This window comes from Anopheles arabiensis, chromosome 3 (genome assembly GCF_016920715.1).
Source record: "Anopheles arabiensis isolate DONGOLA chromosome 3, AaraD3, whole genome shotgun sequence".
NCBI lineage: Eukaryota > Metazoa > Arthropoda > Insecta > Diptera > Culicidae > Anopheles > Anopheles arabiensis.
The window spans coordinates 10,166,075-10,186,284 of record NC_053518.1 but is presented as its reverse complement, the minus strand read 5'-3'; the positions used below and the strand labels follow the sequence as shown (position 1 = coordinate 10,186,284).

Genomic DNA, 20,210 nt, shown 5'->3' with positions numbered 1-20,210 from the left:
AGATTATCTCCGTTCTCGGTGAAGTGCATATTCCCAAGATATAATCAAATGATTTTGGTCGGGATCTTGCCCTATTTCCATAAATAGTGTTGTATCCTGATGGTCTTATGGCTCCAAATCCCGGTAGGAGTAATTTGAATTGAGATCTGATAGGATTTGGTGAGATGTATTGTAAGTTGTTAGGTTACAAATCCATTAGAAGACCTCAGTTTTTAAGTCCTCTATGATTTTTTCGTAGTCTTATAAAGGAATATAAGACTTCACCATCTTACAAGAGCGTCCTCATCTGATTCTACTCCAGAATTTTACTTGTTGCTTTGTAAATATGAATGAAACATAAGAGAAGATGCTTGCAAAGAGAACAAAAGCAGTCTATTAGACATATCCTTCAGAGCAATTGGAGAGTCGAATGGTAGACTCTTCGACTTTTGCCCTTCTTGCACGGATCATCTTCGCTAAGCAAGGACTATCGTTAATTTCAAGAAGAAGTAGGCTTATTTCCACAAATTTCGGAAATGTATGTGGAATACTAAAGGGAAGAATAAAATCCGTAATTTCTGTAGCATTCCTCGTGGACGCTTCCGTAATTAAAAAGCCATTCCACGAATCCTTACAAAACCCACCAAAAACGCCACAATTAGACAACGTTTGTGCTCCGGTCATTGTGCTCTTTGTTAGCGCATTTTTCTTCCCCCAATTCAATGCGCTCGTCAGCTTCCCACTAGACCGTGTCCGCCGGGATTGCGCTTTTCGCCGTCCCATGAGCATATTAGCATGGATTTTCGCTTTCACTGCTTCTGATTGCCAGCGAACCAAACCCACCTAGACACAGACACACACCCACACAGGTGTAAAGAATGTCCCTGTTTGTGTTCTGCGCATTTCCCCCGTTCGTTGCAAACAAGCTGCGTTTCTACCTCAGCATGCTATAGGGCTCCTTAGCAACGGGGCAAAAAACAGGACGAACACGGTTTCCGGAAGGGTGTACAACTACTCCCTCTCTCTACCCCGTTTCCTGTTTAGTCCTTTTTTCATTTCATTTCTTCCCTTTCCGGTCCTCCATTCCCCGTGCTCCTTTTCTAGCCAGCGGAAGCGGAACGAAAACACACTCGGTGTTTATTTTGACTCATCGCTTCCCTTTCCCGCTTACCATCCGCTTGTACCGAACAAGGTACCGCGCGCCAGTGCAAACATATAATTCAGAAATCAATAAAAACATACACCCATCAACACCTTTCCAACGCTCTGTCCTATGATGTGTGTGGGGTGCGCGTGCGCCAATTTTCCATCGCACACACACAGTGTAAGCGGTGCCGTTTTGTCGTCCTTCTGCCGAGGGAAAAGTTTCCCTATCGCACACCAACATCACCAATACTACAAACGGAGCTGCTTGAAAATTCGACCAACGAAAGAAATTCCAGTATAGTCGTGCCAGTAGAACGCGTAGAAGCCTATTTTCTTTCTAGGGTAAGCAGTGAGTTTTTCGCGAACTCCAATAATAATCCAACAAGTTTCGTGTTTTTTTCAACTGGTTTTGAACTGTGAAATAAGAAAATATTGTTTTTAAATACTAAAAGTGATACTTTGTGTGTTTCACGCGTTGCAGAAGCACCCAGTAACGTTGGAATAGGCGAAAGTAGGACGTAGCACAAGGAACACAAGGCGAAGCACAGGATGAGTTGCCTTGGGGATTGCCTCGAGTTGGGGCCACCGCCCGATATGATACTGTCGATGCCACCGCCACCACTGTCTTCGTTTCTGTTGCCGAAAAACGCACTGGCCGCGAGCAAACCGAACGGCAACAGCAACAACAGCCTACTGTGCAGTGCTGCGTTCATCTGCGAACCGTCCCTGAAGGCGAACGAGCAGTCCGGGATGGAGTTTGTCGAGCTGCCCGGGAATGGTAGGCCACGATTGGAGTTGAAGGAGTTGAAAGGTCATGTTTGAAAATGTACTTTTTTTGCAGGAATGGACGATACCTGGATGTTGGTACTGATTTCGTCCTGTGTTGGAGTCATCCTGCTTGGCGCTCTTCTCGCCATGGTAGTGCTCAAATGTCGCGAGTATGTAATTATAGCCTAAAATTGGTCGTTTCCTCATAATGACCCATATTTCCCATTTCTTTTGCAGTCGATTCTGCTTCCGCTGCAGCTCGTTCAGCTACTCCTATCACGATAGCAACCTGAAGCAACCTCCACTGCACGCCCTGGGTCATGAACCGTCCACCGCCAAGGCGGCCGTATTTATGCCCGGCGGAACGATTCTCTATCCCACCAACCATCTGCATCATCACCACCATCAGCCGCCAGCCCATCCGGACAATCGTACCCTTTGGGCGGCCCTTACACCGCACGGCACGCAACACTTTATCACGGAATCGTACGGCGGCAATCCGGAGGACCATTACGAAGTGATTGACTATGGGCGCAAGCACGAGCAGTACATCCCCTCGACCCACGGCACTATCGTGAAGAGCAAGAACTCGTTCGAAAACTCGGGATTTGTCGATTACGATTATGAAGATCCGACACCGCTGATGGAATCGTACGCACACTTTGACGACATGGACTCGGGATATCAGGAACCGCAGGAGGTGCTGGGTTCGCTGAACCGCGCAGGTAGTGCTGCCAACCGTACCGCCACGCTGGTCTCATCGCCGACGCGCATCGAAAATCCCAACATGGCCCCGCTGAACCTGTACCCAACCATGCTCAGCTCCACGATGGGCAGGAAGGCACACGGCACAGGCACTGGTGCTGGATCACTGTCCCGGCGGATCAGTGACATCAAGAACTGAAGTGGTGGAGGAGGAGTGTGAGAATAGAGGCGAGAGAGGGCGAAGCGAAGGCGATTGAGTGAGAATGGAACACTTACATTCCTAATAGACGCGACACGTCCTCCTGCCAGGGGAGGAAGTGTTGGTTGAAAAGAACTACTTAGTACTTGCGTTGGACGTGCCGGGGTGGCTGGCAAAAGCAGTCTCAAAGCCACGGTACGATGGTGGTGGCACGCCGGATCGAATTGATACTGAATTGAGAAGAATGTTCCTCTAAGATGGTAGAACAGTGAAATGATTTATAACTTACTACTAAAGCAGAAGATACCAAACCAAACCCAACTAGACACACACACAGATATCTTCACCATTCACAGGCCCTTTTCCACGCGCGTAAACAAACCCTCCCGACTGCTTAACCTGCTACTGTATTACCACGCATCTTAACTATAACAATAATAACTACCACGCATAATGCAATGCCCCTACGTGCAGGTGCACAACAACAACTCTCATCTCCATTCAATGCAATGCAAACACTGAATGCGACATTTCATATTCTTAGTGGCTCAATTGCTGGCTATTGCTTTCATACAACAAGGCAGAGAGAATCGAATAGGAGGGTAGATCAGAGCAATGTTCATACTCCAGTCCAGGGCGAAGGCGATGAACATTTTGTGGGAATTTTAAAAGCAACAAAACATGGAAACAGCAAGCAACAAACAATAAACATAATACTCTAGATCTTAAGGAATGGAGTGTGTGTTGGAGGAGTTCACGGTGGAAGAGTAGAAAGAACGGGAGTTGAGAGACTGTTCAGGGGTTAGATTCTACGGGTCATCTTTATGTCTTTTAAGTCTAGTCTTTATGATATCTAGCCGGTCTCGTGGTACAGTCGTCAACTCGTACGACTTAACAACATGCCCGTCATGGGTTCAATCCCCAAACAGACCGTGCCGCCATATGTAGGACTGACTATCCTGCTATGGGGGGGAATCAATTAGTCACTGACAGCCAAGCCCACAAGTGGTTACAGGCAGGCCTTGACCGACATCGGTTGTTGAGCCAAAGAAGAAGAAGACTTTATGATATCTTTAAGCTTTACCTTAAGTATACTTACCTGAAACCTTCAACTTTCTATCAACTTCCCTGTCATATTCACGTGCAGTTCGGACAACATCAAACGAAATCTTCAGTTCTTCGTATCTCTTGAAGTGACCTGAATATCTTATGTTCTTCACAAAGTAATTTCGGTTTTTTTGAATTCTTCTCTTCAAGATCTTCATCCTTGGAGCATCTTCAATGATAACCCAATTGATTCTCTATTGGGATAGGAGAACGACACGATTGATTAGGATATTTCTGTTTATAGTTTTTAATAATATGCAATACCACATACATACAGACATCTTTACATACGACACAACTTACTACAGCACTTACTCAACACACTCCAGTGAAGGTTCAAGCGATTCTGGAGAGTGGAACCAGTGCTCTCGCATATTTACACCCAGCGCTATTAACTATTTCCACTGTCTACTAAGTAGAACCCTGATCTGTCCTAACCCAACCTACTACAAAGGATCAACATCCTTTCCTTTACACACACGCACACGCTTACTTGCTTTACCAGCTAATTAGTCTTGCTACGAGAAAAAACCAAATCCCCACCATCCTCCCCCTCAACACGCATTCGCATCGATGTCCATCGACCGATGGGCGGACTTGTTGCGCCGACAGAGCTGCAGCACGATCTCGCCCGTCTTGATGCTCTTGAACAGCTTCACCGCCTCGAGATGGGTAAGATCGTGACACACCTGCCCATTCACGGCCAGCACCTCATCGCCCGCCCGCAACCGTCCATCTTCCGCCGCCTGGCCCGTCGGCAGGATGCTCTTGATGAAGATCCCGAGCGCACCGCGGGGACTATCCCGTCCGCCGACGATCGTAAAGCCGAGCGACTTCTTGCCCGGTCCCTTCTCGAACGCTACCGTGTGGAACGAACAAAGGGCGGACGACTTGGGCCTGCGGGGCAGTGTGCAGAAGTTGCTTGCGGTCGATTTGTCCAACTCGAGCGAACTCGTCCCGCTGCTCGTTTCTGCATCGTCCGAGGTGGAGGCGTGCAGTTCCAGCTTTTCGTCGTCGCACAGGTTCATGGTGCTGCGGGCGGCCGTCACCAGCTGGGGTGAGGCTTGGGCGGGACTGTTGGACTGTTTGCCGACCAGCGAGCGGCGCACGACTTTCGAGGACGTGTTGGAGGGTTGCGTTGGGGTGACATTTTTGGTGAACGAACGACGCTTGGTGCAGTCGAGGGAGGGTGGCTGAGAGTCCACCTCCGTGCTGGGGATACCGTCGCAGGCAACGATGGTGCCTATCGAAGGAGGCTGAGATTGTGGTGACTGTTGTTGGTGTTGCTGCTGTTGCTGCTGCTGCTGTTTGTAAACCATCGAGAGTGGTTGCTTCGATCGTCGGGGCGTTCCGAGCGTGTTGTACTTGTTACCATCGATTCTGGAAAAAAACGAAAGCAAATGTTTAGTGACTTCCTATTGTAAACCCAATTTAAAAGATTCAGACGACTCCACTCACTTGATAGCAATCGACGTGTAGTTGGTCGTATCCTGCTCGGATCCCGTCTCGCTTCCACTGTGATCCGGTCGTTCGTCTTCCAGGTACGAGTCGAGCGATATCTTGCGGCTATTGCGGAACAGCCGTCGATTTACCGACGGTGGCCTTTGCTGCTGCTGCTGATGCTGCTGTTGATGATGATCGTCGTCGTCTTGGTGATGATCGGTGCCGTTTGCCCTGCTGCGACAAATGACAAGATCGATGCTGGTGCGGCCAGTACCACGGCGGGCGCAACTGTTGAGCAACTCCTGCACCTGACGCATCGACAGACCGCGCAGTCGCTTCCCGAGGATGTTGACAATTTCATCGTTCGGCTTTATCGAACCTTCCCTGAGGGACCCGAAAAATAGAGGAGAGAGAGATATATTAAAACGATTAGACATGTCCAATGTGTGCTCTAAGTGACCTATCCGAACCGGTTTTTCTACTTCCGAATAATTTTGGAAGATCGATCGAATAGGCGCCTTACCTGCAAACAAGTCCTCCGGGCAGTACGTGGGCCACCTTGTACCGATTGCTGACCTCACCCTCGGTGGTCGCAATCGGTGCGATAATGATACCGAGTCCACTACCATCCTCACCTCCCGGCACATCCATCAGCTCACCCGGGGGCTCGTCCAACCTGATCGTGACCAGCTTAAACTCTGTCGCCTCCGCCACTCCACCGTGATGATGTACCTTAGTAGGTATGTTCGGAATTCTTGGTCCACCAATCAACTGTTGTTCATGGAACACGTCGTCCGTTTCGAGTATGGACGAGGCGCCAGATTCGTTCACCAGAATGCCCGAATCTCCATCTTCCGCGTCCGTGTGTCCGGTACTTCCACTGATCGCAATCACCGTTCCACCACCCACAAGAAGATCCGCATCGAGATCATCAATCTGGTGCTGTTGTGGCTTGTCCTGAGGAACAACATCCGGCTCCTTCCCAACATCTTCGTACGTATCGTCTCGCTCTTTGGCCACACCCTGCTGGAAGTCCGCCAACCCGGGCAACGCACCGTAGCTCACACTCCTCCTGCTCGCCTCCGACAACTTCCCGGTCGACTTCTTCAGCGACTTGCTAGTCGACAGATGGTATCCCTTCTGTCCGCTCGTAGTACCACCACCACCACTATTTGTTGAGTAGATGCGCGAGAACAGCTTCTGGGTGCGATCGGACATCGCCCGGATTTTGTTGGTAAAGTTGTCCTTCCTCTTTGGCGTCTTGAACGTGGACGAGCCGGCGGATGATGGTGCCGGCGCCACATCAACCCCATTCCCCGGCTCGTGCTTAAACGCTTCCAGCCGCAACCGGTAGGCCGTCTCGATCGGTCCAAGCGTCGTGCGCATCTGGGCGAACCCGTACGTCTCGTCGTGATCGGCCGGATCCATCATCGTGGCGTCGCCTTCGTTCTTTGGTACTTCGCTAGCTGTGCTGGCCGCTGGGGGCAGTGCGTCACGGTCCACCACCGTTCCGCGTTCCGTGCCTTGCGGGAATGATAAGCGCCGATCGGTGGTTGCGGTTGCGGTTGGCCCACTGCTTCGGTCGCTCTCCACATCCACCGTGATAGCGCGCTGCAGCTGATGTTGGTTGCGCCTCGTATCAGACGCCGCTAGCCGATGCAGCGTGCTTTGCTGCCGTGGACTTGCTGCCGGCGACGGTTCGGCCGGTTTGCTCGCGGGCACAATAACGTCACCGGTCGAGCCGAGAAAGATCAGATCGTCCACCGATTTGTAGAGCGGATGGCGCACTTTTTGCACTCGCAGTGTTGCACTGTCGATCGCCGTGCCACCACCATACTTCCTCCGATTGGGCGGTGGTTGCTCCGGGTCCTCTTCTTCCTCTTTCTCCCCGGTCGATCGCGTTTCAAGACTGATCGGTTGATAGCAGGACAGCCGCGTGCTGCCGAGCGGATTCTTCTTCTCCCGGTACGGTATCGACCGCTGGCTCAGGGACGGGCTGCGACTCTCGATCGTATCGACAATATTGCCAATCGAGCGGCTTAGCTGCTTGTACAGCGACGAACCACCGCCGGACGATGCGATACCGCCGTTGACGGACACATCCGCACCCTTATCGGCCCGTTGCAGTATGCGTCGCGTCACGGGTGTGGTTGTGGTCGTGGTGGCAGACGATAGTGAATTACCAGCGGCAGTGGAGGAGTTGGTGGTAGCTTGCACTGTACTGCTGCCAGTTGTTGCTGCGTTCGCGATCGCTTGCTGCTTGTTTTTGATGCGTACCGGTGAAACGTAACGACCTTTCGGTCGCTCGATAACCCGCCCTTCCTCGATGCTGTAGCAGTTGATGCCGGACGATCCGGTGCGCTTGGTCCAGTTGACGGGTGATAGATCTGTGGCGTTGTTTGCAAAAGCACCAGCGTTTAAAGAGCCAAAAGAGAAACAAAGAGAGAAAGAGAACGGGGTAAGTATGTGTTTACTTTTGCGGTTAATTAATCATCAAGGGAATTGCGCGATAGTGGCCGGGGAGCTTCGAAGCCTGCTCGGAGAAAGAGGAAATTCGAAAGGAGATTTCGAACCAGTGTCCGAACGGGTCCACTGTCGGGAGTGAAATGGCTCCACTCGCGCCGAAGAGCAGAAGAGAAAATCTCACCAAAAAATGAACGTGAACAATAAATTATGCCTCTCGTGTTAAGAAGGGCAAAGCTTCGAAGCACTAAAAATCACACACAGCCACACACTTTTGCATTGAAGCGAGTCGTTGAAGACTTCAGAAACGCTCTCAGAATGAAGAATGCACCAAAAAAACAACTCAGTCTTGCTCGGAACAGTTTGTTCTTAAAACTGCAGCCACGTTGCTCCAACACGACCACCAGCAAGCGCAGGCCCAAGAACAACACACGGCCCCGGCTAAAGGTGAAACATTAATAGTCATAAATGTGTACCAAGACCAAGACCATTAGCTGGATATGGCTTTCCAACAGAACACGCTCGCAGGCCCGCTTCGCCGCCTCGGGTTTTATTGTTTGTCCAAACGGAGTCTTTGACTCATGTCTGTTGCTCGCAAAAGTGCATACGAAGACATCGGCTGGAGGAAGCTCGGCGTTTGCATGCCGGCCACGCGATGGGACGACCCTGAACTCGTCTGTCGCGATGACGACCCGATCGGTGTCTTCACATCCTTCGTGGAAGTTTGTCAAAAATGCCCGATACATGGCTTTGGCGAGCGTTGTTAGAGGGGAGAGAGGTCGATTGAAGGTTCTTACAAAACACATTTATGGACCCACGTCGGATCTTCTCCTTTGGGACACAGTTTTCCAACTCCTCACCTTCGCTACTTCGCTACGTTATCCTTCCCAGCGGACGAGGGGATCCTCACACAAAAACTCACGATCGTTTCACAGACATGCGCGCTCCACTAAAAACACCACCCTGAGTGCGTATGGCACAGAGACTGAACTGGCATTGTCCACCGGGCCTGCTCGGCGGCCTCCCTCGAGCTCCACACACACACATACAGAAAGCGCGATAGAGCGATAATGCCCGCAAAATGCAAAGAGAACCAATGCCACTGAGAGAGAGACGGAGCAGGCAAACGAGAGAGATAGAGAGGGACAGAGAAAGTGACTCGCCTGCAAAGAGAGCGCAGGCCGAGGCCCCAAACATTGATCTGGGACCTGGGTGGGGTGTCTCGAATCAGCTGCGCGGCGACGAACCCCTCAAAATGACGTAAACGCGGGAGTCATCCTCTCGCGTTGACATGGGAGCCATTGCGCGAAAGGAAGCGGATGCAATAGACAACACATTCCTGGTGCCGTGTTTAATATTCTCCCCATTGAGTGGTAAAGGTAAATGTGATCATATTTGTCTCTTCACGGGGCCCCCTGTTTGGTGGTGATCTATCGGTCTGCAACGTCATGTCAATACCGTGAAGTTCCCCGCGCATGACCCACAGTTGGTGGTGACGAAGGTAGGTGGAGGTAGGTAGTTTACTATTCCACAGTCATCGTACAGACAGGTAAGACCGAAAAGAGGCAAAAAAAAGGCCCACGGTTGGAGAGTCAACGACAACAATAAATTAACATAAATATCCATGGCTCGATCAATTAACAGCTGCTGCTGGCTCGCGTGTTCGCTTGCGCACTTCTCGCTTGCGCTAAGACCGCTCTCTGGAGGGTATATGACGACAAAAAAAACGAAATGAAATGACAGTGGCTTTTACACACATTTTGCCTACTTTGCAAGTTGACTGACAAACACCGATCGTTCGCGCCGAAGTTTCGAAAGCCAGGCCCCAGTCCTCATCTGATCGACGCGTTTGCCACAGGCAAACAAGTGTGAAGTGCAAGTACAGGTGCGCAACTGTAGGGCGTGCGATTTTCTTTCTTCTTCTTCTTCTTCTGCTGGCTGTCTGTCGTTTGCTCATTCGTTCGTTGCTGTTTGCTGTTGCAGACTATGGAACTAAGCGGCCATGCCCCACGTGGGTGACACCGTTTCCGATTAGAGTGTCGTTAGAAATCAAACAGAAATGGACGGCAGCTAAGAACGTGGAACGTGACCACTTTATTACGCACACACACATATGGCTTTCTCGGTGCTCGGTGTAGACTGTATGGCTGACACCAAGCGCAGAGGCGAGGAACATGTTGGCGCAGTGGCATAGAAAGAGTTCTGTCAAAACGGCCTCCTCGGATGCGCAACTGGTGGTGCGCACGTGTTGGGCCGTGAGATAAGAGCCCTTTTTTGTGGGTACTGTGCTGTCCAGATGGTCCAGAACTTTGGAAATGAGAGCGTGTCGTCCGGAAATTCGGGTCAAGAAGGTCATTAGAATTTGTGGTTGTAATGTTTCTATGGTTGTAAGTGTGATAGGGACACAAAAAGACTCTGTTTGATGGCTTCTTTTGATGATAGTGTCGCTAATATGCGTTAATGAGTTATATTTTTGCTTTGATCTTCATCTTCATCGAAATCGAAGCTCAAACAACGCTTCACTGCGCCACAAACTGAGCGGAAACTGCGCTCAGATCGATCACTTTCTTTTGACTAACTGGAAAAAAACGTTGCAAAAATTCCACCAAACAAACACACACGCTCACAAGTGTGTTACGAAGTTTGGGTGAAAGTGAAAATATTATAAATATTAATGTACTTCCCTTGTGAATTTCGATTCGCTCACACGGAACATCGTGTTGTACACAGGCAGCGAACCGGCGCATTCGCCACAAACAACTGCAATCTCCATCGACAACAGTGACTCGCTATGTTATAAAACAGATCACAACAAATCTGCGCCATAATCGTACAGAGGACAACAACAAAAAAAAACAGAACTGCTTGCAAAAAGATGCAAGGTCATGCCGAAAAGCCCCACTTCAACCCCTGGGTGGGTGGGTAGTAAAATGGTCGCACAGAAAAGAAAAGCAAAAACATTGGCCAATTCATTTAATAAATTAATTATCTCTCCCATTCGCAATATCGCGTGTCCCAGGGGAGGGGGCGGTGGTGGTATTCGAGCTTCCATCTAAATCAATAAACAGCGATAGAAAGGAAATGGAGAAGGCGGCAGCCGTATAAATCCCTACACAATTGCAGGCTACCGCCACTGCCACAGTTGGGTGGGTCGTACCGCGATCAGCCCCCGTTTGGTGAAAGGGAAATGGCTCGATCGCGTCACACACGAGGGTGAACAAAATAAAATCAAAAGTTGTTGTGTTGGGAAGAAAAGGGGTGGGAAGTTCGGAACCACTGCCCTGCAGCCAGGTGCAATAAACGGGGAAGTTGGATTGAGAGGCTCAAGCGACGAACCTATGCGTCGTCGCGTGCTGACCTTCCGGTCGCGTTGTGCCCCGGTAAGATAGGAAAGAAAAGTAAAAGGAGTTCCCGCCGCGGGTCGGGCAGGAGATTGCCTTCGGGGAAGGACGTACTAGGACGCCCACGCTCGAGATCACGTAATGGCTGCCCGATTAATCGATCGTGGGGAGTACGGACAATTCGATCACTTCGATTCACTGCATCGTAGCTTCTTTGCGTGTGGCTGTGCGCTCTGTGGGAGTTGCTTCGAGGACATATCGATTTCATTTTTATGTCACTCGACTGGGGTCGATTCTTGTGGCGATTCTTCGTGCTCCCTTTTTGAACGACACAACGGCCGCTTGGCATCTTCAGCGTACTAGACGTACCACGAATGTCTTGGAAAGTATTGCCCTGTCTTGGCGGTTAACATTTAAAAGCGAAAGTAAATGCCACGCCCGACATGTGGCCAACGTTTTTTTTTTCGCTTCTTCCTTCCTTAACACGAGGAACCCTCACTAGCCGCCAGATGTAATGTCGGGCGATAGAGGGGCTGATGAAACAGGTTCCGTGCTGTGGGGCTGGTATTTGCAGTTGAAAGAAAAATCCACTTCCCGCCGGACAGGCCGAAGATGAATCGAGATGAAACTGCAATCGAACGATATTTTTGCAATATTATGATTGAAATTGACTTCGTGCTTCTCGGGGAGAGAGAGAGCATGATGTGCAGGGGTTCTCGCTAGGACAAAAAGGCATGATGACTCATTTAATTGCATGTTCAAACTTTCTACCATTTTAATAAAAAAAAAATCGTGTTATAAATTATTATAAAATTTCCTTAAGGATTTTAATTTATTAAAATGTTCAAGATATTGTTGAGCAACCAAACATAATCATTCAAAACCGAACCCTTCTCTTTCCATACTACCGGGAACCAATTCCCTTCAAGCCCTTATTTCATTCCCTGATGATCAGACAAAATAAGAAATAAAACCATTTTGCGAAGAGGGGCAAACACATGGAACATGCGCGCGGCCATGCCGCCTTTTTGGCCGCCCTCTGATTATCGGCGATGCGATAATGTGAAACGTGACGCAAGGAGCATAAAAACACGATCAACAAAAGGAGCAACAACAACAACGAAAAACGCCGAACCCTCAACAGCCTCCGACCGACCTACACCGAAGAAATTGACCCGCCGGCATTTCTTCGGCAGCATAAAAACTTGTTTTCGCATCATCATGATGATCATCGAGCGTCATCGTTCCCCTTTTTTGCGCATCTCGTGCGATCGTGCGACTTTCGGCCGTTTTTGCATGCCTTTGCTGCTGGGCTGCTGCTGCTGCTGTGGCGATCTGTGCCTGAATTTTTTAGAGGTCATCGTGTCTCGCATTATGTAATGACGATGCTCGGGAGAGAGCAAGAGAGAGAGAGAGAGAGAAAGAATCGAAGAAACCGGGATAACCGTGTCGAGATATCGAGGACGGGAATCCCGCACCGAATTCGCCGAAATCTCACTGGAGCGTTGTGATTAGTCAGTACACTCAGTTTAGTATGCTTACTTGTGGGGGGATATGCTCCGTGTCCAATGTGCAGTGGAAGCATGACGAATAACGATTGCGTACCGCCAATGGCGGGTTTGATCTATTTTGAGCCCGAAGCGCACGTCTAGTTTGTAACACATTTAATTCACGTGCGCGCACGGTGTCTTCCCGCGGTCAGTGACACTGGTGGGATCGGTACACAACCTACGGCGAGGCGTTATGATTAATGGCAAATGAGCACATATTAGCAAAAAGTGTCTGTGTGTGCGATTTGGCACGAAATTTGTCTCACCGGGAATCGTTCCAACCCTCGTTGCGGACACTTGTCGGGGTGAAGCTATTGGACGCGAAGATTAATTAATGGCCGACAGGTTTTTAGTAGCTGCGAGCCACTGTACATGCGACACAGGTTACACAGGGGGATGGATCTCGTCCGCACGAAACCCCCGTCATGGAGTGGACATTATTCAACTGGTTATTCTAGACAAATCCCTCCAAACACTCCAGGTGCTGCTTTGTCATGTAAAAGAGCTCGAAAAGAATCGCATTTCGCTGCAAATGGGTGGGATTTATGTTTTTCTTTCCTTTCCGTCGCAAGCGGCGTGTAGGTGGACATGGTAAGTCTTCCGAACCATTTCTAAGCATGACGCGAAATGTCCAAACATCGTGGTCGTCAAACAAACGTGTGCTTTTTGTTTGCGGACGGAAGGAATGAAATAATTTATTGCCTTGCTTTATTGTCCATCAAGCGTTAATTTGCGCCCGTCTGAGCGGGTTTTATACCGTCGTTTTGGTGAGGGGGAATATGAGTGGCTTTAATGTTTTAAATATATGGACACCTCCAAATCGAGCATGAGTTTAAAGGGGCATTATAGGATTGGAAGAAGTATAATAACACAATGCTATTGCTACTTCTCTGCGACAGATGTGTCATATAGGAACGTATTCATGTCGATAAGATACACCTGAAGAACAGGATGATGAAGATTTCTTGAGATCCAGATGATCCCAGGTGTCATAGTCTTCTCGATCTCTACTGAACAAGTCTTCTTGTGCCCTCGAAGAGGTATAAAGGCATAAAGTCAAGCAATTATTGTGATATGTCCTCAAAGAGCGTCCTCCAGCAGTTTCTACAGTTATAATTGAAGAACAAAACCACCATCGCACCATCAGTACCTCTCTCCTGGATATTCCACAACAAAACCGGGATTCTTCCAGATATTCCAGCTACATCTGAACCGATTACTGAAACAAAATTGCTCCAATTAGAGAAATTATTACCAGATTTTTGCACCACTCGTCCTATTCCCGCCGTCACGATCACGACCAGATCTAGAACAGGTGCAGTCACCACAACTGTCATCACCAGTCGTGAGCAATGCAATTGATATTTCGAGCGACTAGAAACGATCGCCGTAATTACCGGACCGGTCCAGCGCATACCCAACAGATGCGCGATCGTGTCACCCGGGCAAGGTACGGTCATTGCAGCATCTCTTGAAATCGCACATCAAAACATTGTATGCCTTATGTCCATCGCATCCAGCTCTGGCGAACCGGAAAATCCATGAGATCAACTCTAATCGCTCGGTCTCTAATAAAATAACGATCGCAAACGATCGGCCTTTACTGGTCGTCGTATGTGTCTTGCAGCAACAGCACTGGAAAGAATGTCTTCGCAAGAACTTGCGATCTTCGTCAGTAAAGTAGGTTTACGCGATCGTCTCGAGTCTGACGCTGACATCGACGTGCGACGAGCACGTGAGTTATTAGCATCTGCGTAGTGTGGAAACGCAAACGAATTACGACAGGAAATGAAGCGGTGGGTTCTTATTTTTATTCCCCTTGCAATGCGGCTGTTCTGGGAAACTGCACTGCTGCTACGATCGTGTGGTATGTCAACTGCTGGGGATATTTATATTTATTCCAGTAGCATCCGGCGCAAGCAAAGAGGCGCCATCGTAGCGTCGCTGCTCTTATGCTGCAGGAAATGTGCTTTTATGTAGCTGAAGTGGAGTAGAAGCCGCACCATGTCTTCGATTGATTGAGATCGCGTTCTCGTATGGAATCGCATCACTTCAATGTTTTGCAATCCGTGCGGACACTAATCACCATATGGCATAAAGCAGCGTCTTTTTTTAGCCATCCCACTACCACAGCGGCAAGCGAACGGCAAACCATTATTGTAGCTTCCTTCCCACCCAATTTGCATTCTGCACATGAGCGGCACGATCCGGGTACGGTCACCTCCAGCACCAAGGTGACTGGACACCGGCAAACAAGCCGAAAACGTGCAGGAATTCATCACGCCGGTGCATCCTTGCTCGCGGTGGTCTGTTGCTGTTGCACTAATGATTATGATTACCCTTTTACGTACGACGCCGTACGTACGATTAGGCAAACGAGGCAACGGATTATGAGCGCGTTCAACATCCCAAAAGTGGCGTCCGTGCGAGATGGGTTTGGGAGGCAGGCGCAGGTTTTTGCGCAACCGAACAAAACGATCGCGAAATAAAGCGCCGAGATGATTTGCTTGCGAACCGGCGTAACGTTCAGTTCTTGAACGTTTGAGCTTCGCTTGTCTAATTTGACGGTTCTGTGTGAAATATGGGGTCTTTTTTGCTGTGAGAGAAACATAATTGTACACCTGAAACCTAACAACTGAATTGAGATCTTGCACTCTCGGGTTAAGAAACGGACCGTGGATGGAATTAGTTTTGGATACCGCGCACCTAACCGCACAATTATCGCTCGTTAACGGATCAATTCAAGCTCCGGTGGTGAATTAATAGATGAATCATGGGATCAAGCTCATCGAGCTCTCTACATCGAGATACACCACGCGGGGCCAGTACATGCCGCTACCTAGTGCCTAGACTTCTCTAATTAAAGCACTTATCGTGTTACAACCCTTTCATGGCCGGAGCGGGATGTTAACCTGCAAAACAAAACGACCGCTGCAACGGAACTGCAACGGAACTTGGAGCAAGCCCCACACGTGCCTACCTGGAGCTGTGGACACACATCTAAGGGTCGGTCATCATCATCATTACGCGATCGTTCTTTCTCCTCACGCTCCTCACCCGGAGTACTTCCGAGTCGAATCGGTGGCACAAGAATGTACCAACCTCGTTCCACCTACATACACACACAGAGGGAGAGAGTAGTTACACAAAATCTCGGCTCGGTTTGATCGGGTCATTACGACCTATGTCTGACCCAGTTCGGGGCGGCAGTACTTCCTTAGTACTTCCCCTTTGCCTACAGCAAACATTCGCTGCGGCTTATTTTCTTTCAAAACGGGGCCCTTCTAGAAAGCGACCCATGGTCCCCTTCGGGAATGCTTCCAACAGGAACCGAACATTCCGTTTCCGTTGCTTTACAGCGCCCACGCCCATCGTTGGTCGGGAGGGTTTTTTTTGGAAAACAAACGGATTTCTTGGACTGTGCCAATCAGTGAGGCACGTCCGTCCGTGTACATGAACACCGAACCGTGCCGGAAGGGTTTGGATGGTTTGTACGTGCTCCTCCTGCAATTTCAATTACTACAGCAGCAATAGTTACAAGAGTCGGGATAATCTGGCAAAACGTTCGAATTGGAACCAATTTTCCACGCAAGGTTGCAAGATTTCACCCCTCCCCGTGGTTGGCACGGGGTCAACCGATCAATTTCGCCGAGTGCATTCAGCGGGATTGAGATCACACAGCTGGTGAGCGAGCTGGCGGGAGGGAGGAGAGCAAAGATCATGGGCGTTAGAGGGAAGGTAAGTACTTCCTTACAGCCGGGATGAAAATCACTTATCACAGTCTCTGGAGAGCGGAGGAAAGTAGAAGCTACTTGGGGAGGAAGTATTTTACACTTTCCTGTCGAATTTCTAGAGCAGAGGCTGGGTTGGGCTTGTGCTCGCGGTTCCAATCCAAGCGGACACGGTTCAGTAGGTTAATGGGCGGTCGTGGAATCGTGCAATACACACACACCCCCAACAGGTTTGCAGCACTGAATTGGGTGGGTGAGCAAATTGAATTAATAAGGTTAAACCATTTCCAGTGCACTTCTGCTCACCACAGAGAAACGGTCTATAATTTGCGGCCAGCTTCAATCCCCAAAGTGGGGTCAAGTGTTCCCTGCTGATACAGATTTCCAAAACCATTTCCCCAAACTGGAAGGGAAACATGAACAACAAAAAAAACCTTAATTTAAGGCCACCGATTCATCCATTCATCCACCGATTACTAAATAACTCATTTCCATTTCCACCGCATTTCGGATGAGCTTATCGGAAGGTGCTTGAGTAAAGGCCGCCTATCAAAGACTTATTGGTTGCAGCATCGGAATGAAATTACATCATCATTGCCATCATCATCATCAGACGGCTTAAGGTGAAAAGCCGTACCGTTGCATTCTGGATGTATATTAATAGTCCCCCAAAGAAATCCAGTTCAGATTTTGGAGGAATAAATTACTCGGACATTGCGGAACTGCCCGGAGTGCCGGACTGTGGAAGCGTGCAACATGACAGATGGGATTAATTGCATGTCTTGAAAAAAAAAAACCTGCAACATCTGTGTTACCGTGTTCATGTTCGTTGCAATATTGAAGTTGTTCCTGGAATTCCAGCCATGTCTGCAGGGTGCTCTGAGTGTTCCTCTTGTTCTCAAGACACTTTTATTTCCACAATGTCCCCAACATCTGATGTTACTGCGAATGATGTCCACAATTTCAGAACATCTTTTCAAACACCCCAGAAAACCGCAAAAAATCACTCCAAATATTCGTACACCAACTTTCTGCTCTGTAGCCGACTTCTCGAAAAACATGTGGCCCAGTGACCGGTGGGACATGTCACAGCACCGAACAGAAGCAAACAAAAACACCCATTAACTAGGGCGATTGTTGGTCGCTTTGTTTTGAATTCGCTTCTTTTTCTCCCTCACCATTTGTACCTTTCCCTTCTGTAGTACTACCACTTGTCTTCCATGTGTGCGTGTTTGGGTGGTAAAATATGCACACTCCGTGAAACCCAAAACGGGGTCCAATCTTGCATGACAATGACAATGACCAGTGCTTGGGGGCTTTTTGCTGTCCCGTACGGTCTACGGTGTAGTTTCACCTGCAAGTACAGCACACCTCGGGTTCCAAGATCCCGGTCGGTGCATTCACATCATGGTGTGATTTATGAAGTTCATCATTCTTCCCGCCGGTGCTCCGATTCGCTGCAGTTCCTGTTCCACTTTTTCTTTGGAGCGTGGAAGTGTGGAGTTTGATTTCTCTATTTCACACATTCTGTGACCTGGTACTAATTTGGAGCACACTTTTCGGGAAGCCAATTATCTTCAATATTGATCGAGATGCCCCTTTTTCTATCGAAGGGAACACGCACACGCTTCCACGAGATGTTCAAGCATTCCCTATTGCGTCAACATTCAACGGGTGTCTCATAACTCATAACTGGCGTTCTTCAAGAAGCCAGCACTTTGCTGCGCAGGTTCATTATAAATATGAGTATTTTATGTGATTTTTATTCGACACCACAGCAACGATCGAGATATGACACACCTAGACAACGGTAACGAATCGTGGGAGGTATATCTCGTTCTGGGCTCGTTCACCCAAATCACTATGCAGAACATCTTCCGAAGCAGCCCACACGGGAGTTGGAGTTGGAGCAACAAAACGCCGATGATCTTCCTACGGCAATACACGGGCAAACGCGCGCTCACTACACACCACATATCAATATCGCCAAGGCGAAGGCAATTAAGTGAACAAGTTCATCGGTTTCGGAAGCGAATCCAGCACCCAAGTCATGTGTCACACGTGGACACACGCGCTTGTGCAGAAGATTAACGATGAAATATGTTGCTGGGGCTGGGGCGTTTTACAGATGCTACTACACTCCCGCCGCGGGCGATCCACAGCGGGAGGTCATTAGGATGATCATGGGTGCCATTCTTCAGGGAGCAATGGGGCAATTGTACGGGAGCGACCACACGGCGATAAGCCGCACCACGCCGTAACGTAACAATTAGCGACCAGCAGAAAGGTCCGCAAGGTCTATTTTTAGGGTTTGTACGGGGGCAGCATCGGTGGTTTAATGAGAACAAGAACTTGAGAAAAAGAAACCGAACGGAGTACGTTGTGCAAAGTAACAAAGTCTCCCGAGGCGTTTGAATTGCACGGAAGAAGTTTGAAAGTGCGCTAAATTGAGCAAAAAACAAAACCCCTCAAGTGAGTGGAATGATCTTGCCCTGGAAGAAACCAATTTCGAAACGATCGCGGACGCCGGACGCAGAAGCAGATTGCGTTCTTCCTCAATCCAGCGCACGGCGTGTGTGCTTAGAAGACACCGAGATCCGAGATGGCGTGCTCTTAATCCGCACACGAACATCCCCAAAACCAAACACAGCTGTTGAATGTGGTCCGGACGCTTTGGACTTTGGAACGATTTCAACCCATTCACTGTGCACTCTTGCCCGAAACCCTGTAGGCATTCCCGAGCATTTGCGTGCGAAACGGGCAGCACGCTTCAAAGCGCAACTTCGGTGTGATCTCCAGTGCAAACGCGATCCGTTTCCGATCGTTAAGCTGTCAACGAACCAAACAGGTTGATTTTTTGGGCACCTCCGAAATGGTTCACTTCCTGTTCGAATCTCACTTTCCGGGCAGGATTTTTGCAGGGTTAAAAGGTTTGCGGGAGACTTACCTATACGGGACTTCCTGGGTATGGTGGCGGTTCCGGACTGTAGGATCTTGTGCGTACCGGTACTGCTGACGCTGCTACCCTTGCTGTCACTGGTGTAGGAAAACGGCGAACTGCTCGTGGTGCACGAGCTGGACGAGTTGGAGGTGGACGACGGTGAGGATACGCTCGAACTGGACGAACCGGACGTAGTGGACGAGCTGGACGGAGAGTTGGACAGGCCCGCCGGCACTGACAGTGGCTCCTCGTGTCCTTCACCATCACCACCACCACCGGCCGGATTCATCCCAAACAGTCCACCGCCATCGCCCGCACTGCGCCGCCGGATCGTTGTCCGGGCGTGATCGTGTGCAGCCAGCCCGGCGTACGGTGGTTCATTACCGCCGTACACATTCCCGGACTCGGAGTGTCGCAGCGGGGACAGGCTGAGCAGTTTCGGCGACTCGGTCGATCGTTTAAACCATCTCATCGTGGTGCCGGGCCAATTATCGCATCGGGTCCGGGGGGGGTTAAGTGTTTGTCGTTTGCGTTGCGGCGGCGGCCGGTCGATAAACTCTGCGCAAGAAGAGGGGAGAGAAAGAAAACGAACGTTTAGAAGGAAAAAAAAGGTGGTACAAGGAGGAGCAGAAGGATGGAAATGAAAATGTTTCGCCGTTTTGCCCGCTCGAGCTTAATTGAATTCATCTTTATAGGCACAATAAAAAGTGTATCTTTAAGGGATCATTACACTGCGACATAACTTGCATCCTATGGGCATTGCATAGCGCAGAGCGCACTGCTGGAGAAATCCTTTCTTGTCTGCCTTGTCCGTCTTCAACAGGTAGCTGCACCTGG

At 49.4% G+C, this 20,210-nt stretch overlaps 2 protein-coding genes across 3 annotated transcripts in view; one reads left to right on the top strand and one right to left on the bottom strand.

Annotated features, from left to right (window-relative positions):
- The first annotated feature begins 1,084 nt into the window (after positions 1–1,084).
- On the top strand, positions 1,085–3,530 carry LOC120904909. Its single transcript, XM_040315382.1, has 4 exons — positions 1,085–1,467; positions 1,607–1,903; positions 1,967–2,063; positions 2,131–3,530. Exons 2-4 carry the CDS (start codon positions 1,675–1,677, stop codon positions 2,795–2,797), a joined length of 993 nt encoding a protein of 330 aa, XP_040171316.1. The 5' UTR covers positions 1,085–1,467; positions 1,607–1,674; the 3' UTR covers positions 2,798–3,530.
- A 593-nt stretch (positions 3,531–4,123) lies between these two features.
- The window catches only part of LOC120901816, a 67,347-nt gene continuing 51,260 nt past the window's right edge, over positions 4,124–20,210 (bottom strand). For both annotated transcript variants that reach the window (XM_040310110.1, XM_040310109.1), the window contains exons 4-7: positions 19,380–19,931; positions 5,871–7,734; positions 5,363–5,731; positions 4,124–5,284 (exon numbers count right to left, since the gene is read on the bottom strand). In XM_040310110.1, coding sequence (XP_040166044.1) covers positions 4,459–5,284; positions 5,363–5,731; positions 5,871–7,734; positions 19,380–19,845 — 3,525 coding nt within the window. In that variant the 5' untranslated portion in view covers positions 19,846–19,931 and the 3' untranslated portion in view covers positions 4,124–4,458. The remainder of the gene's footprint in view (positions 5,285–5,362; positions 5,732–5,870; positions 7,735–19,379; positions 19,932–20,210) is intronic.